The sequence below is a fragment of the Pinus tabuliformis genome, chromosome 1_1 (assembly GCF_031772625.1).
Source record: "Pinus tabuliformis cultivar Carrire ecotype Pingquan chromosome 1_1, CPIR1, whole genome shotgun sequence".
In the NCBI taxonomy this organism is placed as follows: domain Eukaryota; kingdom Viridiplantae; phylum Streptophyta; class Pinopsida; order Pinales; family Pinaceae; genus Pinus; species Pinus tabuliformis.
This window is the reverse complement of record NC_142297.1, coordinates 530,185,653-530,207,553: the sequence shown is the minus strand read 5'-3', so window position 1 is coordinate 530,207,553 and position 21,901 is coordinate 530,185,653. Positions and strand designations below refer to the sequence as shown.

Sequence of the window (21,901 nt, the reverse complement as noted above, 5' to 3'; positions counted from 1 at the left end):
CAAAAAAAAATATGTAAATTCTAATTTAGATGCATCTAATCTACCATGAGAAATAATATATGATGTTAGTTCTAATGAGAAAATGAGCATGCAATGCACCCTATCCTAATGTGCATATAGCAAGGCTAATACTAAGTGTGATAGAAAAGACAGCAACCAACATATCATCACATCAATATACATGTGCCTACTAGTATGATTACTCATGTAATAACTGCCAAATCATATGTGGGCATAGTCACATGGTAGATGAAGCGGGTGGGAGGTGGGAAAACATGATATTCATCCGAGGTGAAGGGGAGTCCTAAGAGAAAGAAAATAGGTCTATCTAGAGGTCCCGAACTTTCTTTCTAAGTACACAATGGCAGAATGAAAGATCACTCTCAATAAGGCCTCATCACAATCAATGTTTGTAATATCATGCTTTGAATATGTCACACGGTTGTGATGAGAGGGGAACGAAGGGTGAGAGAAAGGGGTGCAACAAATGGGTTGCTCAATGTGATGGTCACATCAGAAAGGGGAGGTCATGAAGTGATCAAAACCCTGCCAGTGAGTCAAAGGGGATAAGGTACATTTAATGAAGGGTTCTTCCTTGGCTCCATATTTAGAAAGGGGGAAAGGGGCATGGTCACTCAAGGTCGTAGCAAAAGGGATGAGGGACATGCTTGAGGAAGACTCAAGATGACGAACAAGAGGGAAAGGCAAAGGGGAGGGTGAACTGCAATATTTGACGATTTTTCCTTCCCCATAATCTAAAGGCTTAAGCGATTTGAATATATAATCATGAGGTGGGTAGGTAAGAGCCTCATTGATTTCCTCATTATAAGCATCAACGATTGAGTTTTCATCAAAAGGAGAATCAATTGTTTTCAACTGTCCTTCTATGAAAATTTCTAACCCGAAACTCTATTGTAACAACTAATTTATTTCACCTACTTATTCTTCACAATAAGTTATTTACGAAATCCCTTTAGGAAATATTAAAATAAATTCTACTACAGTTATCACATAATTACATAGAGAAAATACATACACAAGAACCAATCACATCAACACAGTTGTTTTTGGACAATTGTCCCCAGAAAAACCCAATGTGGGAAAAACTGTGCAACATATGAGGGTTTTATTAATCTTCAACAACAATTGCTTTTACAAGGAATGATTTTATAGAGAAACTAAGAGAAAACACCTAAGACTTTCCTTTGGATACTTTTTGACACCTTGGAGACCCTTCTCCCACATCCGCATCACTTCTGTGTGGCTTAGCGTGGCTGTGTGTCCCTATGCGTCAGCTTGCGTGAGGGCTGCGTCTCCCCTGGACTGTGCCTCCCTCTGCTCTGTGTCTTAATGTCCATGCGTTAACTCCTCCTTAGTCACTGACTACTATTGATGCCCTCCTCTTCCTCCACCCTGCAACTCTCCCTCTAAAATCGATCTCCTTCTCTTTGAGAATCGATTTTCCTTTAGATACTGAGTATCTGCCGGTGTGTCTCCAAATGATCCTCAAGTCTTCTATTATACTTTTCCTACTGATGAATCAACAACCGAGATTAATTCTCTAATCAACGGTTAAGATTAAAACAGACTTGATCCTTGTCTCTTAGAAGCTTCTCACCCTTATCTTTATTAATACCCATTAATATTTTAATTTTCCTATGTTTAGACTTAGGAACCCTTTAAAAATATTGATTATTTTAATAACTCATTCGAGTGAAATTTCTCCAAAGGATTTCTGGGTCTTGGAAATCTCGTGTGCCTTAGCCTGTCCACCAAATTTCAAGGCTAGAGCACATCTGATGCTACCCAAAATCAACACTCCTTTTTAGTGAGGAATGTGCTCTGGCAGTGCTTCACCATAGAAGCATCACACTGATCCTCCACATCGGTCCTCTGTGTTGATGCTAGGCCTGTTGCCTCTCATCCACTGCGCTGCTGCTTCCTGTAATGTTGCCTATGACACTGCTACTGCCACTGTTATATCTGTACTTCAACTCCCTCTCAACGTGCTGCACATAGCACTGCCACTGCTAACTGCTGCAATAAAACTCCCGATACCTATCCATTTCTGCTACTAAATTGGATTATTCACCATCCCCATCTTCTCCCTGAAATTTAAAAAAAAAATTGTTCTTCCTAGAGCCTTGGTGAGGATGTCTGTCACCTTTTTTCCTGTAGGAGTGTACCTCAACTGTACTTCCCCTCCTTGGAAATAGTCTCTGACAAAGTGACACTTGATATCAATGTGCTTCGACTGATCATGAAATACTGGATTTTCATAGAGCTTGATGCAACTCTGATTATCACACAAAATTTTGGTCACTTCCATCCTTCTCTTGATTAGATTCTGTTAGACCAGGCAGTAACTCTTCAAAAACAATTCGTTGATTTCATTTAGGTTGGTGTTTATTGTATACACGAGGGAGAGACTGTTCATTTCATCTCCCGATGACTATTCATATTCTCTATTATTTATTTACATCAATTTCAGTTATTCACCCAATTTTGATCATTAGGTGTCAACATTCCCCTCCTTAATCTGAAGGGATGTTCATGAGTCCAAGCATTGTTCTGAATCTTTCAAGCTTTTCTCTTCCAAGCGCTTTGGTGAAGATGTCTGCAATTTGCTCGTTTGCGGAACAACGGCGGAGATGGATTGTTTTGGCCTCAACATGATGTCGAATCAGATGATATTTGGTATTTATGTGGTTCGTTCAATCATGGAACTTTGGGTTCTTGGCCAACTTTATTGCAGAGGTATTGTCAATCATGAGTGGAGTTGATTGTACCTGTTTTACTTGCAAATTTTCAAGAATTTTCCTGAGCCACACAATTTCTTTTGTTGCCTCAGCTGCTGCCACGTATTCTGCTTTTGTTGCGGAATCTGCTGGAATTGATTGTTTGCGTGATCTCCAGGAGACAGCTCATGATCCAAGACTCATAGCATATCTTGAAGTAGATACCCCAGTTTCTTTGTCTCCATCGAAGTCTGAATCAGAGTATCCAATCAAGTTGAAGTAGTCCACTTGTGTATACTTGATTTGAAGGTCTTGAGTTCCCTTCAAGTACCTTAGAACACTTTTTGCAGTGGACCAATGTCCTTCACAAGGCTTTTGCATAAACCTGGAGAGGATTCCAACAACAAACGAAATGTTTGGTCTGGTAGTAGTTAGTTAGTTGAGACTTCCTACAAGCTGTCTATACTTTGTTGCATCGTCAAATTCTTTTCCTTCAATAGATGTGAGTTTTAAGTTTTGTTCCATTGGAGTAGTAAGAGGATTGCATTCTGTCATGCCAAACCTATTAAACAGATCTCCAATGTACTTCTTTTGAGAAAGAAATATGGACTTCGAATGTTGAGTTATTTCAATACCAAGATAGTAATGAACATAGCCCAAATCAGTCATTTCAAAACTTTTCCCCAATTCCTTCTTTATGGATGCAATGTAGCTTTCATTGTTCCCTGTCATCAAAAGATCCTCTACATATACCACAAGATATACAATTGTTTTGCCAACTTTCTTGACAAATAAAGTTGCATCATCAAGATCATAATGTTTGAAATTGAGTTTCAGAAGATGCTCAGTGAGTTTTTCATACCAGGCTTGCGGTGCTTGTTTGAGGCCATACAAGGATTTTCACAAGTTTGCATACTTTATGTTCATGTCCTTTCACAACAAATCCTTCAGGCCGGGACATAAAAACATTCTCTTTTAGATCTCCATTCAATAAAACAGTTTTTACATCCATTTGATGGACTTTCCAACTGTTCTGAGCTACTAGGGAAAAGAGTGTCCGGACGGTAGTCCATTTTGCTGTGGGGGGAAAGTCTCCTCATAATCGACCCCTTGCTTTTGTGCAAAACCTTTTGCCACAAGCTTGGCTTTGTGCTTGTCAAATGAGCCATCAACCTTATACTTGTTCTTGTAGACCCACTTGTAGCCAATTGGTTTGGTTCCTAATGGAGGATCAACCAGCTTCCAAGTGCCATTCTTTATCAGGGCATCATACTCCTTTTGCATCACCTTTTTCCATTTATCATGAGAAGAAGCTTCTTTAAAGAAAGTTGGTTCGAAATCTGTAGACAAATTCAATTCACAATCATAAGAAACATCCATATCAACAGGTGAATTAGAGTCATCTACATGACCTCCATTTTTCCGGTTTGAATTTCTAGTTCCTGTCTTTCCAACCTCATCAGGATGAACACTTTCAAGTGTCTTTATCAGCCACTTTGGAGGACCTTTCTTAGATGGTCTAGGCTGCTCCATTGTTTGAGTTGGGATTGAATCAAGATTGAGTCTCCCAATTCTATCAATCACATCACTTAAAGCATCATCCGTCGTTGGAGTTTCATGCGGGGGAGCGAGTTCTTCAGAAGAAGATTCCACATGTTGATCTAGTATAGGAATGCCCCCTTCAAGATGTGGAATCTGATTATCAAATTCTTGAAATGATTTTGCATTTGCGAATCTATCCAAGCGATCAATTTGCCGCTCAACAACATTGTCAGTTTTGGATGATTCAAGAAAAATTACATCGCTAGATGCAACAAACTTTTTATTGACTTCATCATAGAGACAACATGCTTTGGAGGTGTTTGAATACCCACGGAAGATACACTTACGACTTCTTGCACCAAGTTTGTTTCTATGTACCTTTGGTATCAAGGCATAACAGGTGGAACCAAAGACCCTGAGATGCTTTACCGAAGGAACGTGCCCATACCACATTTCATATGGAGTCTTGTTTCTAATAGCATTAGATGGACATCTATTCTTTATATATGCAACACATAGAACAACATCAGCCCAAAACATTATTTTTACATTTTTGAAGAAGAGCATGGAGCGTACCATATTTAAGATTGTCCTATTCATTCTTTCAGCTACACCATTCTGTTGGGGATTATAAGGCACAGTTGTTTGATGTTTGATCCCATGTTGGTGAAGATAGTTTTCAAATTCATTTGATGTGTATTCTTTTCCATTATCAGTTCGAATAGATCCAATATGAGATTGTGCATCATTTTCAATCTTTTTATGAAAGTTCTTGAATGTTTGAAAAGCATTAGATTTTTTCTTCAATAAATAAACCCAACACATTCTGGTGTAGTCATCAATAAATGTCATCATATATTTATTTCCATTTGCAGAAGGAACATGCATTGGACCACATAAATTTGAATGAATGAGTTCAAGTTTTCTATGTGCTCTTGAATGCGAATCATGAAAAGACTGTTTTCTATGCTTTCCTCGAATGCAAGCATCACATTGCTTAAATTTTCTAGGGATTGTAGGCAAACCAGCAACACCATTTTTCTTCAACAAGCGGAGGCTGTCATAGTTCAAATGTCCAAATCTAAAATGCCATAATAAACTTGATGGAAGTGTACCTTCTTCATAATGAGAATTGTATGAGAAATGTTGTGCACGAGTAGAGGTACCTTACAGCGTGAGAAGCCTTTCTTCTTCTATTCCCCTCATGACAAGTGAGTGGTCAGATGCTTTTCTCACCTCAAGCTTACCATCAAAGATATGAATGGAGTGACTTTGTTGGCGGATGTGGACCAAGGACAACAAGTTTCTCTTCAGCTGTGGGAGATATAGAACATGATGCAGAAGGAAGTCTGGAAGACCAGGCAATTTAAGCTTGATTGTGCCAAGCCCTGATGGCTGGATTTTTTATTAGTCTGCAAAGTATACTGCTCCATCAACATTGTCAGTAAATTTTCAAAAAAAATCTTTTCTATGAGTCATGTGGCAAGTTGCTCCTGAATCAAGCAACCAATCATTTTTCCAAGAAGCAAGTGAAACATTAAATAAATCTTCATTTACTCCAATATTACATTGTGCCACAACATAATGAGCGGATTCAGGTGCTTTACCTTTGTCTGTGTCATTATTTTTCATTTCTATTGGTTTCTTTGCTGCTCAATTTTGTCCCATGGTAACTTGCATGTAGAGGCATCATGTGATCCATTTCTTTTGTAGCGTATGTAGTGAAAATCTGACTTTTCTCCTTGAGAGTGTCTGCCCCCCTTGCCTCTGAAATATCTTCCTCTTCCTCTCCGACCACCTCTTTCTCTGGAAGAATTTTGAGCAAAATTATTTTCTTTATGAGAAAGGCACACAACCTCTTCAGAAGATTCAGGGGCTGTCTTCCTTCTAAAAGCTCTCTTTTTCAACAAATTTTTTCACAAGAGTCAAAGGTAATATCTTTGAGATTTCCATTTGTTTGCAATGACTCAAGATAATTGGAGTAAATAGGATAAAGTGCCTTGAGAAAAGCGATAAGAGGAATATCCAATTCAACGTTAGTGGCTTTGACATCATGCATTATAGATGTTACTTCGGCTGCAAGAGCAAGATGATCATTATTTTGCAACTCAAGAGTGAAGAGTTTAATCATGAGTTGAACAACTTCAAGTGCAGAATGCGAGTCATAGAGTTCTTTCAGCTTTTGTAAGGCTTCGAAAGTAGTTGAAAATGGCGAAATATGGCGACTCACCTCTTCAGTTATAGATGCTGCAATTAATGCATAGGCTTTGTTGTTCTTATTCTCCCAAATGGCGAGCTCTTTGTCTGAGGTACGCTGTTCTGGCTCTTTGTCTCTATCTCTAATACACACTCCTTTCCACAACTCATTGAAAATGAGGGTGTGTTTTATCATTTGGAACCATTCAGGATAGTTCTCCTTGCCAGTGAGAACTATTCCCACAATAGATATGATTGAATGCATACTGTAACAAAAAAAAACTTCTGCTGGCAAAGCGTGCTAAATGTTTAATACTATGACAAGGGGAGGAGATGGCGTTGTTATATTATACGAACCAATGGTAGAGGATTGTGGTATGCTGGATTATACCACAATTATATTAAAAAACGCAGTGGCACTACAATGATATCAAGTGATATATATATGGGTGGTATCTCAATGTAATAAATGGGATATATCTCAATATGCGCTGTATCTCATTGTAATAAATAGGATATATCTCAATATGGGCGATATCTCAATGTAATAAATGGGATATATCTCAATATATAAATGGGTGGTATCTCAATGTAATAAATGGTATATATCTTAATATGGGCGGTATCTCAATGTAATAAATGGAGCTGGTATTAAAAAATGGGAGCGGAGGTGTGTGATACGGCGCATGATCCAGCGAGATTCAACGTATAACCAACATTTATAATCGGTGGAAGTTTAAACGATATGGGGTAAACGATACAGATGTATATCAGTGCGGAGTATGTGTACCAGATTTATATCAATGCAGAGTATGGTATAAACGATACAGATGTATATCAGTGTATACCAAATGTATATCAGTGCGGAGTATGGGCTAAACGATATCAGGAGTATGGTGAAGGTGGGATAAACAATACTAATTGTATATTGTGTGGAGTATGGGATAAATGATACGACCATAGTCAACGTAGTAGAGAGGTAATACAAGCCCATTCAAAACAGTAACACACCAGCAGCGACACCAACATATCATTCCAGCCACACCAACATATCATTCTAGCGTATCACTAGCATAGTCACCTCCATGCTTGACCCATTCTATCAATTAAAAACAAAATGAGATCCAGGCTTACCACTATTACACTTCGGCGCTCTCCAGGGACAACGAAGACAACCCTTCGCTAACCACTCTTCGAGTTCTCTTCTTCTTGGTTTTTCGGTTGCCGGAACGTTCTCCTCGCTTCCACCCGCGATCGACACGCCATCTCGCACCTTGAGCAGCAGAGGATGCTGCGACTGGTGGCTTCCAACGACGGATCCTTTGTTTCTATGGTTGCCGGAGAAAATACAATCCTACGATATGTGTCTACAATCCTATGACTCCCAACATCTGGAATATTTAGATGTTGCCAGAGGCATTGGAGGATTTGTTAGTCAGTATTACGGTTGACAGAAAACTCAGCGCATGCAAGGAAGATTATAGAGCAGAGAAGCGTATTATATGTAGGTGATTATGAATAAAAAACGGTCAGAGAAGAGTAGAGGAGCAGCGCTTTGTATGCAAGGTAGAACATAGCCAGAATAGGGAGTTACAAAGCAGAGGGAAGCCAAAAATGGCACTGGCTTTGATACCATGTCAGACCAGGCAGTAACTCCTCAAAAACAATTCGTTGATTTCATTTAGGTTGGTGTTTATTATATACATAAGGGAGAGACTGTTCATTTCATCTCCTGGTGACTATTCATATTCTCTATTATTTATTTACATCAATTTCAGTTATTCACCCAATCCTGATGATTAGGTGTCAACAGATTCACAAGCAATTTCCTAAGCTGTATGGCTGCACACGAAGTTGTGCTAGCTTCCATATATTCTGCTTCAGCTGAGCTTAGAGCCACGAATTTATGTTTTCTACTACACCAGGAGGTCATTCCTGATCCAATGTTAAAACAGTACCCAATTGTACTTTTCCGATCTACTGAACTTCCATCCCAATCTGCGTTAGTGAACCCACTCAGCTTGATGTCATTGCCTTGGGTGTACAATAGTCCATGCTCAACTGTTCCTTCTATATACTTGAGAACATGTTTGGTTGCTGCCCAGTGTGCCCTCTTGGGTTCCACCATGAACTCACTCAGGGTGTTGACAACGTAACAAATGTCTGGCCTGGTATTGACCAGATACATCAAGGACCCTATAAGTTGCCTGTACAAGGTGGGATCAACGTCTTTGTCTTCTGGTGCATCAATCTTCTTCCAGTTGGTGATCATTGGAGTAGCCATAGGTCTACAGTTCTGCATCCTGAACCTCTTCAAGATCTTTGTTGCATATCTCCCTTGTCCAAGGAAGATCTCACCCTTCTGCTGCCAAACTTCCAACCCCAGGAAATAATGCATCTGTCCTAGATCCTTCATGTCGAATTCTGTGGCTAGATGCTTCGCAGTCTTTGATGAGCCTGGATGATCCTGTCAGGAAAAGATCATGCACATATAATACTAGGATTAGAGGCTCATTCTCTATGACAAGATAGTAGAGATTAGGATCTGCGTCACTCTTGACGAACGCCATCTTCTGCAAGTAGCCATCAATTCCACAGTGCCATGCTCTAGGTGTCTGTTTAAGCCCATACAAGGATTTCTTTAATCTGCATACATGAGATTTCTTTTCACGTGTCTCAAAACCCTCTGGCTATTCAATGTATACTTCCTTTTCTATCACCCCATTCAAGAATGTTGTCTTGACATCCATCTAGTGAATCTCCCGCCCCATTTGTGCAGGGGATATCACGGTTCTAATAGAAGCATACCTAGCTATTGGGGCAAAGGTTTCTTCGTAGTCTATCCCTTCCTTCTGAGCATATGCCTTAGCCACAAACTTGGCTTTGTATTTCTCCACACTGCCGTCTGCAACATATTTGACTTTGTAGATCCATCTCAAACCTACCATTGACTTGTCCCGAGTCCTAGATACCACTTCCCATACATTATTGACCATTATAGATCTGTATTCCTCCACCATAGCATCTACCCATGCCTGATGTTGAACAACGTCTTGAAAATTAGAAGGTTCCCCAACCTGAGCTACTAGGGCCTTGTATTTGTCTTGTTGTCTTCGCTCCCTTTTATCATTCTTGGGTGCACCAATGAAGTTCTCTGCATCCCACAAAATCTGTCGGAGTTCCTAGCTCATTCTTCCACAGGTAGTGGGTACATCTATCAACTCTTCCTCTTCCTGAGATTCGTCCTGCTCTGAAGCTTTGCCTTTAAGAGAATTGCTGGTCGAAGTGGTTGGACCAATGGATCGTCTTTTGACTGCTCCTCGCAAGGCATTAATCGGGATTTCCTGAAAGCTCTATCCTCCATGAACTTTACATCCCATCGAACTACTACCTTCCTACTCCCTGGAAGATAGACTCTATATGCCTTAGCATTCTCGCTATACCTCACAAGATATCGTTTCTCAGCAGTTTGATCTAATTTCATTCTCTTTTCTTCGGGTATACGGTAATATGCCAAACTCACAAATATCCTGAAATGATTGACCTCAGATGTCTTCCCGGTGAAGACCATTTTGGGATTGGTTTTGCCCAATGCCCTGTATGGAGTCTTGTTCTGGACATAAACTATCGTGTTACATGCTTCTGCTCACAAGAATTTAGGCATATCCTCATCATATAGCATTGCGGTAGATGCTTCCACAATAGTCTTGTTTTTCCTTTCTGCCACTCCATTTTGCTTTGGATTGTAGGGAGTTGTCCACTCCCTTCTGATGCCTTCGGCCTTCCCTAACGCAAAAATTGGTGAAGTCCTTGTCAACATACTCTCCTGTTAGATCCTCCACTAGAGCCTTGAACATTTTGAATTGACCAAAAACCTCATCCTTGGTTTTCAAAAAGTAGATCCAAGTCTTTCTAGAATGGTCATCAATGAAGGTGACGAAGTATTTGACACCACTAAGATATTTTGTGGACATCGGTCCGCAAATCTCTGAGTCTATCACTCATAGAACGCTCTTAACTCTATTGTTACTTCTTGACAATGCTGCTTTGGCATACTTTCCTAGAGCGCACCCTCTGCATACATCATCTCGGTCGGTACTTAGTTCTGGAACTCTTGATACTGTTTTCCTGAGAATTCTCAGAGCCCCATGGTGTAAGTGTACCATCCTCCTGAGCATAGTTCATTCAAATCATTATCTCCATTGTTGCCTATCAGTGCCATTGGAGATTCTAGCTGTAATCTATACAACCTGTTACTTCTGATTCCAATCTGGGCCTTCCTTTTCCAACTCGGGTGTTTGACATATACTTTCTCCTTAATGAAGAAAACATAATGGCCCTTGTTTTGAAGTTGAGATACAGAGAGTAAGTTCATCCTCCAATCCTGGCACATGCAGCACATTGGTTGCTTGAAGCCGCTCTCCTGCTTCGGTTTGAAAGACTACAATACCTCTTCCTATGGGGGTACACTTTGCCTTATTTCCCATGGTGATCTGAAAATTCATCCTTTCTTCTTGATAATTTGAAAAACATTCTTGAATTCCTGTCATATGCCAGGAAGCTCCACTATCTATATACCAAACCTCAGAGGAGAAATCGCTTGCTAAGCAAGCGATTTCTTCTTCCAATCTAGAAGCTAACATAGAATAATTGTGATCCATGTCCCTTGTGCTTTCTTCTAGAAATTTGTGTGAGTAACTTTGAGTTTATGCCTCTGCATCATGCTCTTGACCCATAGCCGATTCTTCTCTCTTGTGGCCGAATCTCAGCTCTGATACCACGTGAAAATTTCTAACCCGAAATTCTATTGTCGAAACTCTTTATTTCACCTGTTTATGCTCTGTGTTTGTCCATTTAGTAGGTTGTCAGGACCTCAACAACCTTGCTAATTGGGTCAGTAACAAGTATAAAGCTTATTTTATGTGCACTACAACTTAAGATTGTTGTCTTGATATTGTGATATGTCTTGGGACAACTGTCGAAAGAATATTAATTTGGAGGATGGAGCCATGGTTTTAGAGTTCTTGGAAACTAAACTTTTGGGTGGTCATATTCATGGAGTGGACATGCCACCCACATCCACTGGTAGGGTTTCCATATGCAACAATTTTGCGTTATCTTTAGAGCATCCAACATTACATGGGGGCCATGTTCCATGAACATTTCCACCTACTCCTACTTTTCTTGTTTATGGATCACAAGAAAAGAAACTAGATGTTTCTCATGGCAAGAGGAAAATTCAGCAGATACAGTATCTCCTTTTCTTTATACTTATTAGTTTGTTTCTAGTATAACTTATTTGGTAAACATTATTGATAGTTTCAGTTTGAAATTTGAACCTACCTTTGAACTGTGGACTAAATCTTTCGGCGCTTTAGTAATGAATGTGATTCTCTATTTCATTTGGTGGTTTATGTTATATATCACAATTTGTTGATAAGAAATTTTGTATGCTAAAAGTTGAAGGTTGATGATTGATCATTTGATGGTAATGTTATAATTACTAGATGATTGATGTTATATGTTTACTAAATGGTTGATACTTTAATGATCATCACTTAAATCTATGTTTTCATGTTTGTTGTAGTTTACATTCTACATGTCTTTTGAGCATATAAGTATTAAAATATGTATTATATAAAGATACCCCTAAAACACTCTGCCTCCAGAATTTGTTGGAAATTGTGCTTTTCACTCTTGCTCCCACTCATTGCTCCCAATAGCATTGCTTTCATCCCAATCGCAATAGGAATTCAAGTAAATCCTCTAAGCCTTCCAATATAGTGAACACCTCCCATTGAAATTTGTTTCATCACACATCTTACAAAGGAAAAACAAAACCACCCCCTAGTTTCTAGATGTATTGTCCTTCAAAATATTTTTAATTATTTGCTGGAAAAAATTAAAGTGATTTGAGTCTATCATGGCTTAGGAATCATAGAATCTAAAGAAAGAGGTGGAACTAGGGTTGTGAGGGAGTGCGTCCCCGTACCCCCTTCCACCCCTTGAACCTGTTCTCTAATTTGTTTTCACTCATTTCCAATTTAGGAGTGCAATATTTGGCGCTAGTGTTGATATGCAATTCATGGTAATGCTTAAGAATTAAAGTAAAAGTGACGTTCTCCTTTATCTTTCATTTTTAGCCTTTGACTTAAATTTTAACATTACCATGAAATGACTTAGGATGTTTGAGAGTTGTTTCGACCTCATTGGATTTCATATGCAAAAATTATAATTTTAGATCTCGCTCAAATTTGAGCAGACTTATCATATTTTTTAGGAATGGGAGGATTGCAATGTTTCCATTGGATTTTGTCATGTACTAGGGTATGGAACTTGTATTTAATCAAGAGCACCAAACCTTCTATGCAGGGGAGACTCCCAATAATCAAGAGCACCTAGAGTATTAGGGCATGGAACTTGTATTTAATCAGAAGCACCAAGGTCGTTTGACTATGTAGGAGGAGACTCTCAACAAAGCACGCGACAAGAAATTAAAAATTTCTTGTGGCAAGAGGGTCAAGCAATAGATAATAGATTTACTTGTCTTTTCTAGTTTCTAGTACTTTTTATATCTATTGACACTTTCATATTTATTATGGTATTTTTTGTAAACAATATATGACAATTTAAGTTTGAAGTTGGCATTTATAACTAATTGCTAATGAATTATGAATATGATGCTTCGTGAAAGTTGAAACATTTCATTTCATGTTAGATATTCGTTGTTATCGTTTGGTTACTTCGTAATGGTAATGGTTACAAGTATAAGTTACAACTTTTGTGATCAATGATGATAAATGTTATATATTGAATCTTGAAAGTTTAAGATTGATGAATCATGAGACTCGATATGTTGTATCATTACTTGGTAATGATAATGGTTATAAGTAGTGATGATAATATCGGCAATATATTGCCGAATATAAAAAATATCGCGATATTTTCAGTGAGCCGAAATATCGCTGAGCAAATATCGCGATATTTTTGGCTCCCGAAAATATCGCTAGACGACGTAAAATATCGCCTGGCGTGTTTTGCCGCAGCTAGAAAAAGGGAAAACCATTTTTTTTTTCATTTTTGTTTCTGAGTGTTGGAGAAGAAAGGGGAAGAGTTTCGTGGTGGTTGTCAAGGAGGGTTTGAGGATCAAACAACGATCAACAGGTATGTTCTTAAAATCCCTATGTTAATGATTTTTTCATAGATTTAGGGTTACGCTTGCTTGCCTCTTTGCCTACCAACATTTTGTTTCTTTGTTTTTTTTCCATTTGCTATGATTTTCATGCCCATGAGCCAATGCAAGGGTTTTCTCCATATTTGGATAGCAAGCTTCATTTTTTTTTTTCAACTTTCTCATGCACCCTCTTATTGCCATTTTTTATTCACATTGCAAAATGCAAATAAGGTAATAATTTTTTTTAAATGAGGTGGTTATTACTTATTATTTTTTGTGTTGGGGGGTTTAATGCCAATTTTTTGTTTTTTTTTTTTTTTTTTTGTGCCCTAGGTTTGAATTAGTTTACTACAAATGTCAAGTATGCCAAAAGCCTTGGACCCATTTTGGGAGTATGGGGAGGCTGTTGGTGGGGCAAATTGGGCATATATATCATGAAAATTGTGTGGGACCAAGATGTCAGGAGGGGTTACATGATTGAAATACCATCTGGCTAGACTTTCTGCACATGATACAGATGTAATGCCTTGTATGGTTTCTAGTGCAGAGGTTATACAAAAAGCTTTTGAAGCAATCGTTGAACAAGACAGAAAGAAAGCTGCTAGGGAGAGGCCAATGGTCTCAAAAAGATAGCTGCTAGTTTTATTTGTTTTGCAACTTTTGCTACATAGAAATTTGTAGCTCATGATGATGAAATACTTTTAAAGTCTTATATATGTTATGTTATTTTGTTTGAGTCCTTGATTGGACAATTATCAGGGATCAGTAGGATATGTGATGTTATTTTGTTTGAGTCCTTGATTGGACAATTATCAAGGATCGACAGGATATGTGATGTTATTTTGTTTGAGTCTTTCATTGGACAATTATCAAGGATCAGCAGGATTTGGTATCGCCTTTGAAGTTTGATGTATCATTTCTATTTGACATCATATATATCAGTGCTTTCTTCATATTTATGTGTCAATGTGTTTAGTTCATGTTGCTATTGCTTTATATGTTTAGAAATCTGAAAAAGAATTAATATATTATGCTTTTTTTATGCTTGTTGATATTTTGCCGATATTTTCACCGATATTGCCGATAAGATGTTTTTTGGACCCTCGCCAATATTTTGCGGATACCGATATTTTCAACACTGGTTATAAGTATAAGTTACAACTTTTTGTGATCAATGATGATAAATTTTATATATTAAATTTTGAAAGTTTAAGATTGATGAATCATGAGACTCGATATGTTGTATGTTACTAACTTGTGGACATGGTTGATGAAGATCATAATTTCTAGATGATTGATGTTATATGGTTCAATCCATGCTTTTATGCTTTTTATATCTAATTCATCATTCTACATGCCATCATTCTACATGCTTTTGTTAAAATATATGCATGAAAATATATAAAAATATATATTATATAAAAATTTGCTACCAATTCGCTTCGAAACCTAGAGCTTTTGAAAATGTCGCTCCCCGCTCCCAAGTAACCTTGGGTGATCCTCAACTCCCTCTCTTTCCAGGGCCACTCTAAGTTTCATGGTATTATCATGAATGGAATCTTTCACTTCTCTTGTACCATCGATGGCCAAAATGGCTGCACTAGTTGATGAGACAAGCTGAACTTCAAAGCAAGGCTCCCATAGCTCAATAATCAGCAGCTACTCCAAATCTTCATTGAGATTCACTCCTAGCTTATCCTCGCAGGTGATTGTTTTTCCTTGAGATGGAAGAGGAGGCTACTCTTTTAGAGCTATTAAGGTGTTAGGGTTCAAGATCCTAGGGATATTAGCATTCAAAGATTACACCACCATTTTATTGAACCATTGCCAATAGAGTTGTTCAATGCAGTGTATTTTTGCAAAGAACTTTCACTGCATTTACCACGTGGCTGGTCAACATTGTCACTATCCTTCATATAACTTCATGTCATGCCTTTTAAAAATTGTTTCACTCTAGAGTGAAACTTTAAAACCCTAAACCCCAAAGTTTCAGGTAAATTGAAAACCCTGACCATCAGCTGAAGAAAACACTGGTGTTGATTTCACCATTTTCATAACCACTGAAGCAATAATACTTGCCAGATCTGAACCACCCTTGCTTGTCAAATCTACTCTTGTACAAGGAGAAAAAGAGAAACACCCTTCTACCTTGAAAGATAGCCCTATACTTGCAATTTCAGACGCAAATCCAGTACCCAGTCCATCCTTACACAGCCCAACAACCAAATCCATACACATTATAGTACCACCGGGGCCTGTACATCCTTCCCCTACACTGAAGTTGATTTTTTGTCTTCACAGCCATCAGAATGGCCATTGTTCTCCTCTCCACATTTCAGTTGTCTTCCTTCCCCATCATGGTTATCCAATTTTTTATAATTTTTTTTTGTAATCTTTAATTTTATTTGATAGCCAAAATAACTAACGACAACATTTTGAAGGTCAAATTATGTCTTTACTCTACATAAAAACCTAGTCTAAATCTATTTTAATTCTGGGTCTATCAAGTGCCAAGAGAGATCAAATCTTGAGGTGCAAACTTTTTTAAGATGGCAAAATTTGAGAAAAGTTATATTTGGAAAGATCTGATCCCTCTTAGTACATTCTAGATAAATAAGATGAATTTAGGCTAGTTATTATCAAATTTTTTAAAAGAAAGCAACAATATAATTTTTTCTGGCATATCTACCAAATTGACAATTAATTAAAGAAACTTATTTTGTTGTATAAAAAATAACATCATATTCATGGTTACTTAAAATATTTAATTTGTTTAGTTTTCTAGTTTTCTGTGTGTCTTTCATAACTGGGAAAATACACGGTACATACATACCTAGATTTCCATACTATTAAGTGATTGTAATTTGTTAGTGCATAATCGGTTAATTATCATCATAAATTCCATAGCCCTATGTTCTTTTAATATTAATGTTATTCTACAATTTATTTGCTCAAAAAAATAATTTCTCTAAATCATATTAGACGTGTTGTTTTCTTAAACTTGTTTGCAAGTAGTCGTTTAAAATATAAATTTAAATTCGTAATCTGTGTAAGATATTTGTTCCATCTATTTTTTTTTAACCATTGAAACTAACTGTAATTTCAATTGGTGATTAGTTTGTTCTTGTAGGGGCAACTCAATTAGCGTTGGTGTGGTATCACCTTACAGGGGACAAGTTCTTTACTTGGACAGGAAGTTAAGTACTATAAAAGATGAATGGAAGAACATTCTTGATGTAGAGGTCCAATCAGTTGACGGGTTTCAAGGTGGAGAAAAAGATATTATAATTATTTCCACTGTCCGTACTGGAAAAAAAATTGGCTTCCTTTCTGATGATCGGCGCACTAATGTGGCTTTAACACGTGCAAGGTACCTTTTTCTTTTTTCCCGATCTGCTGGTCAGCATCATGCCATCTCCAGTTCTCTCTTGTGAATGTTATGTCTTGATTCTGTTAGAAATATTGTTGAAGGTTTCGTAATCATTCATGAATCATGATGCATGTTATTCTTTCACGTTGCTTTTGGAATCTAACCAGTTTGCTTTTTTGTTTGTTATCAGATTTTGTCTTTGGATCATTGGGCATGGGCCATCTCTACTTCAAAGCAACTCTGTATGGACGAAGATTGTAAAAGATGCCAAGTTAAGGAAGTGTTTTCTAGATTCTAGCATGGATCGAGGAATAGTAACAGTGATAAGAAAGGCAAAAGCCGAATTGGACCAACTGGAAGATCTGCTAAACAAGGATTCCGTCCTCTTTAACAATGCTGTTTGGAAGGTACCTGAGAAGCCACAACCACTCTTCCCAAGTAGATAAAGTTTATTACTTTTGTCAGTTCCTTAACATGATTACGCTGCATATTATTATTTCTGTTTTATTTTCCTTTCACTATTTCTGTTTTATTTTTCTTTCACTAGGATCTTGCGAATTGCATTTATTTTTTATTTACGCCTATGTAAAATTTTCTTTGGAAGTAGTTAACATGTGTATTGTAATTTATTGAGATCACGAGTGTATGGGATGTTGATTAACTATATAATCAAAGTGAGATTTGATGGGAAATTTTTATGGCTTTCATAAATTCTTTTATATCGTTGATGGTTAAAAATCTGATGAGGAATAAAGTTTATTTTTATGTTCTCAAAAATTGCACATTAACCCATTCTACTTATTATCTTCTAATAATGTACGTGACTAGAACACGTGTATTATAATGCGTACTTGTTTTCTTCTTGTTAGGTTACTTTGTTATTAATACCTTACACTTTTCTACTTATCACTCTTATTAGGGATTCTATCCTTACACTTTTCTACTTATCAGCCAGCGTTCAAAATTGAACACGTCAGAGCCCTTCAAAGGGCCTCTCACACGTCAGAGAAGTAAGGAGAAATTTTTACACATCAAAAGAAATTTAAAATATGATTTTTGTTATTTAAAAAAAAATTGGAATAATATCTTAAAATTTTTTAAGAAGGGCTGTTAAATTTTCAACATTTTTTTAAATTTTAGTTTTCCTGAAATTAAAATTTTAAGAATGTTGAATTTGTGAATTTCCTTTCATGTTAAAACTTAAATTCCATTTGAGAAACTCCCATTTCAAAAACAACAATTTCTTTTTGGGTTGTTTTTTCTAATTGTGCATATGATCAAGTTCTTATTACTTATTATGTCAAAATTACCTTTTCATACCATTACATTTGGCAGTTTCTAAGTTGCTCTCATTTAAAAAACAACAGTTTCTTTTTGAGTTGTTTTTCTAATTGTGCATATGATCCAAGTTCTTATTAATTATTATTTCACAATTAACCTTTGATACCATTTCACTTGGTAGTTTCAATTAAGAGCCACTAGATGTCAATATGGGTCATGTATTAGGTATGTAGTTTTATTGGGTTGTGCCTAAAGGCTGCCCAAAGCAAGGTTTGACAACGATTTAAGCTGGAGAGGAGCATAGATTCATGATTCAGCAAACACCTGTCAAGCAAGGTTTAAGCACAATTTATGCTTCGAGAGGAGCACATTCCACAGCCTTCCTAACGTACTGGATTTTATTTGTTTGCGGATTCCCAATTCCTGGTATGTTTTCATATTCCCAATTTCTGAATGAGTTACTTGTATCAGTGTTAGTAAATGTGATAGTGACTTGGAGGCAAGATACTAGTAATTAGAGAATATATTTATCTTTGTTCATAGTAATTCTATATGCCACCCAAATCTGGAAAGTATGTTATAGAATGCTTGTAGTTTGCTTAACTTATTTTTCTAGAAAATAACAAGTCATCCACAAACATGAGATGTGAAATACCAGTGGTTTTTATTACCCCGCATCTAGCAATTAGTCCATTTTCTCTAGGCAACATCATATAGTCATCAAACTTAGCCTTAGATCTCAACAGCATTATACACAACACCTTGTTAGATTAAGCTAATGATCTGAACCCTCAAATACCCATAAGAAATATTTGAGTGTGGTGTTATGGCCTATAGCCTAACACATAGTTTTCTTATAGCAGCATAAACATTACTCTTGATCTTCCAATGATATCCCAACAGGTTGATCCACTGCTTCTTTTAACTCGGCGTCCTTACAAGAAGGAACCATCCTCACGTAGTTGCAAGAGGGAGGCTCAAACCATCCCTTAACTTATTCCAGTTTCATTCTGTATGATGGCTACTTTGCTGCGGCTAGATGACAACAAATAGAAGCCCTTCTAAACTGCATATTTAGGGTCCTTATTACAGTGTATAGGTTCACTACTGATCAACTCTCCTTCGTTGCGAATAGGGCTTCATCATAACTACGGATTAGGGCATCATCGAACAATAGATTAGTAGGCTTCGTTAGGGCTCCTTTGATAGCGTGTAAGTGTCACCCTTAATTGTAGATTACATCAACCTTGAGGACTGCGGCTAGGGAAACTTATATAGACTCCTCTTTGACTCTGTCTATGGCTGGTTAAGGCCTCCTCTTCCCACCATATAATGATCCTCTTCTTGCTATGTAGACAGGTCTCCTTTTGCTGCATGTAGAAGGGAGACTAATGAGGAGTATCCCCACAAACCGACCGGTATACTTTATACTATGTCCATAAAAAAAAATTATGTGCATCAAAAATGATTTTGTGAACTATATAAACCTATTGCACTCACCTAAAACGATTGTAGCTTTGTCTTTGGGTTTAGGAAAAGGATATGAACTGCCCTTCTTCAGATAGATCATGATTGCTCCAAGGACCCTAGCTCGGAGCCATGAGACATGAGTGTGCCACCACAAGGTTCCTTCCTGATCAACATTGATGAATCTGTATGTGTAACTTCCACCCGGTTGAATTGGGCACTGTGTAATATACTCGCGTCCATCGGCCCAACCTGTATGTAATTGGTGTATTCCATGCCTGCCATGATTGAAACATCTATCACTCTCAGCTTTACATTATTTATTTCATATAGTCAAAGAGGTAGGTTAACATCCCAACAAATTACCCTTTTCCACAAGTTTAAAATACTGAGAGGTTAAGAAGTCGATTTCAAGGGATATATAGCATAAAGTATTCTTGTTTGCTGAAATTATTTTTGTTCATTGAAATTATACGCAAGACTTATTTATGCATAATCTAAGATTGCACATATCAAAGGCAATAGGGACTTCCCAAATGGCTAGATTCATTTTTACTATAAATATCTGTGATTTTAAGAGATGGTAGATTTGAATTGAATCTCATATTCCATGAATCTGTAATGCATATAAGTTAATAGATGGTAGATTTTAATTGAAGTGGATATTCCAGGAATCTGTAATAGTGGTAAATAGTAAATTTGAATTAAATAAAATATTTCAGAAATGTGCAATTACTATAAGAAATTGAATCTCCAAAAATCTACCCGGTGAATTTGAATTGTGAATTTGAATTAAATTAACTTCACCAAAGATTGAATCACCATATTCCAATTAAGGGATGTCCAAAAAATGAGAGCAGAGACAAACTAGTGAATAGTGGGTCCCCGTTGCTTAAAAAATAGTTGGTCCTGGTAACTGGCCATTTACAATGACTATATCATGCATCTCACATAATCTCTGAATAGGGGTGATTTCAATCTGTTCCAATAAATTGAGATTGTAACAATATAATGAGATGGAATTTAGTTCAATTCATAGTTTGATATATGCCCATTAGTTTATTCATCTCCTTTCACTCAGAAATATTATATAAAATTTTCACAATATATCAATAAGAGTAATTCATTTACTAATGCAGCCTTTGACGTAGTGGTATCTTTTTGTTTGTGAAAAAATAAAAAGAAATTTGAAAATAATTTACTATTGTCAATTGAATTGCTTTTTTTTTTATGCTTTTCATTATAGAAGTGTGACCTAGATGTGTGCCCTTCTAAATGAAATTAAGACCTGCCCTTCAAATTTGATCACTGCTTATCACTCTTATCAGCGATTCGATTCAGGTCACTTTCTTAGCACTTTCTATTTTTACACATAAACTTGTATTAGTAATAATCTTTCCTCTTTCCACCGGTCATTACAAGAGAATGCATGTGGTACTATCCATGACCTACCTCATATAAAACATTATTTCTACCTCCTACACAAAATGTAAATGCGGCATGTTGAGTATTGTTGTCTTTGTTTTTGAGAGGTTGACTCCTCCATGCGGCAAAGTGATTCCATTTTGGGGTTGGCCTATTCATGATGTGAATTTATCTGGGTGATGTTATTCTTTTAGGTGGTATTTTAATGAAGGATATTTGTGAATACATAAAGATAGTTGGTCATAGAATCATTATAAACATGGGAGGTGTTTTAATGAGTAATCTTATAGGATAAAACTTTTCTCTTACATTGAATGTGACCTTCTCTTGAGGTTTTAGGTTTATAAGAGGGGCATTACTTGGAAAACCAAGATTGAGATAGTATGTTCATTATCCCCTACACCATACTTGACATTTTCCATGCCACATTACAAGCCCTATATATAATCTCCATTCTTCTGGTCTAACTTGTCATTGGTCCATTGGGATTTGGCACCCTCATGTCCACACTCATTGAGTAGGAAACATTGCCTTGGATGTTGGAGGTTAATGCAACTAAAAGAATGAAAAAAACATATCATGGCCACAATAAAACAAAAAGAAGAAAATCAAAATGCAAAAGATGGTTGGGACACAATTTAGAACGTGGACAAAAACTTAGCATGATCTCTACACTCCTCATTAGCCATCACGTGGTTCTTGAGCACA

At 37.1% G+C, this 21,901-nt stretch overlaps 1 protein-coding gene across 1 annotated transcript in view; it reads left to right on the top strand.

The window, feature by feature from the left end:
* The window catches only part of LOC149214115 (uncharacterized), a 225,484-nt gene that overhangs the window by 136,413 nt on the left and 67,170 nt on the right, over window positions 1-21,901 (top strand). Inside the window, exons 5-6 of the mRNA XM_089389300.1 lie at window positions 16,768-17,020; window positions 17,211-17,427. Of these exons, the coding sequence (XP_089245426.1) occupies window positions 16,768-17,020; window positions 17,211-17,427 (470 nt within the window). The remainder of the gene's footprint in view (window positions 1-16,767; window positions 17,021-17,210; window positions 17,428-21,901) is intronic.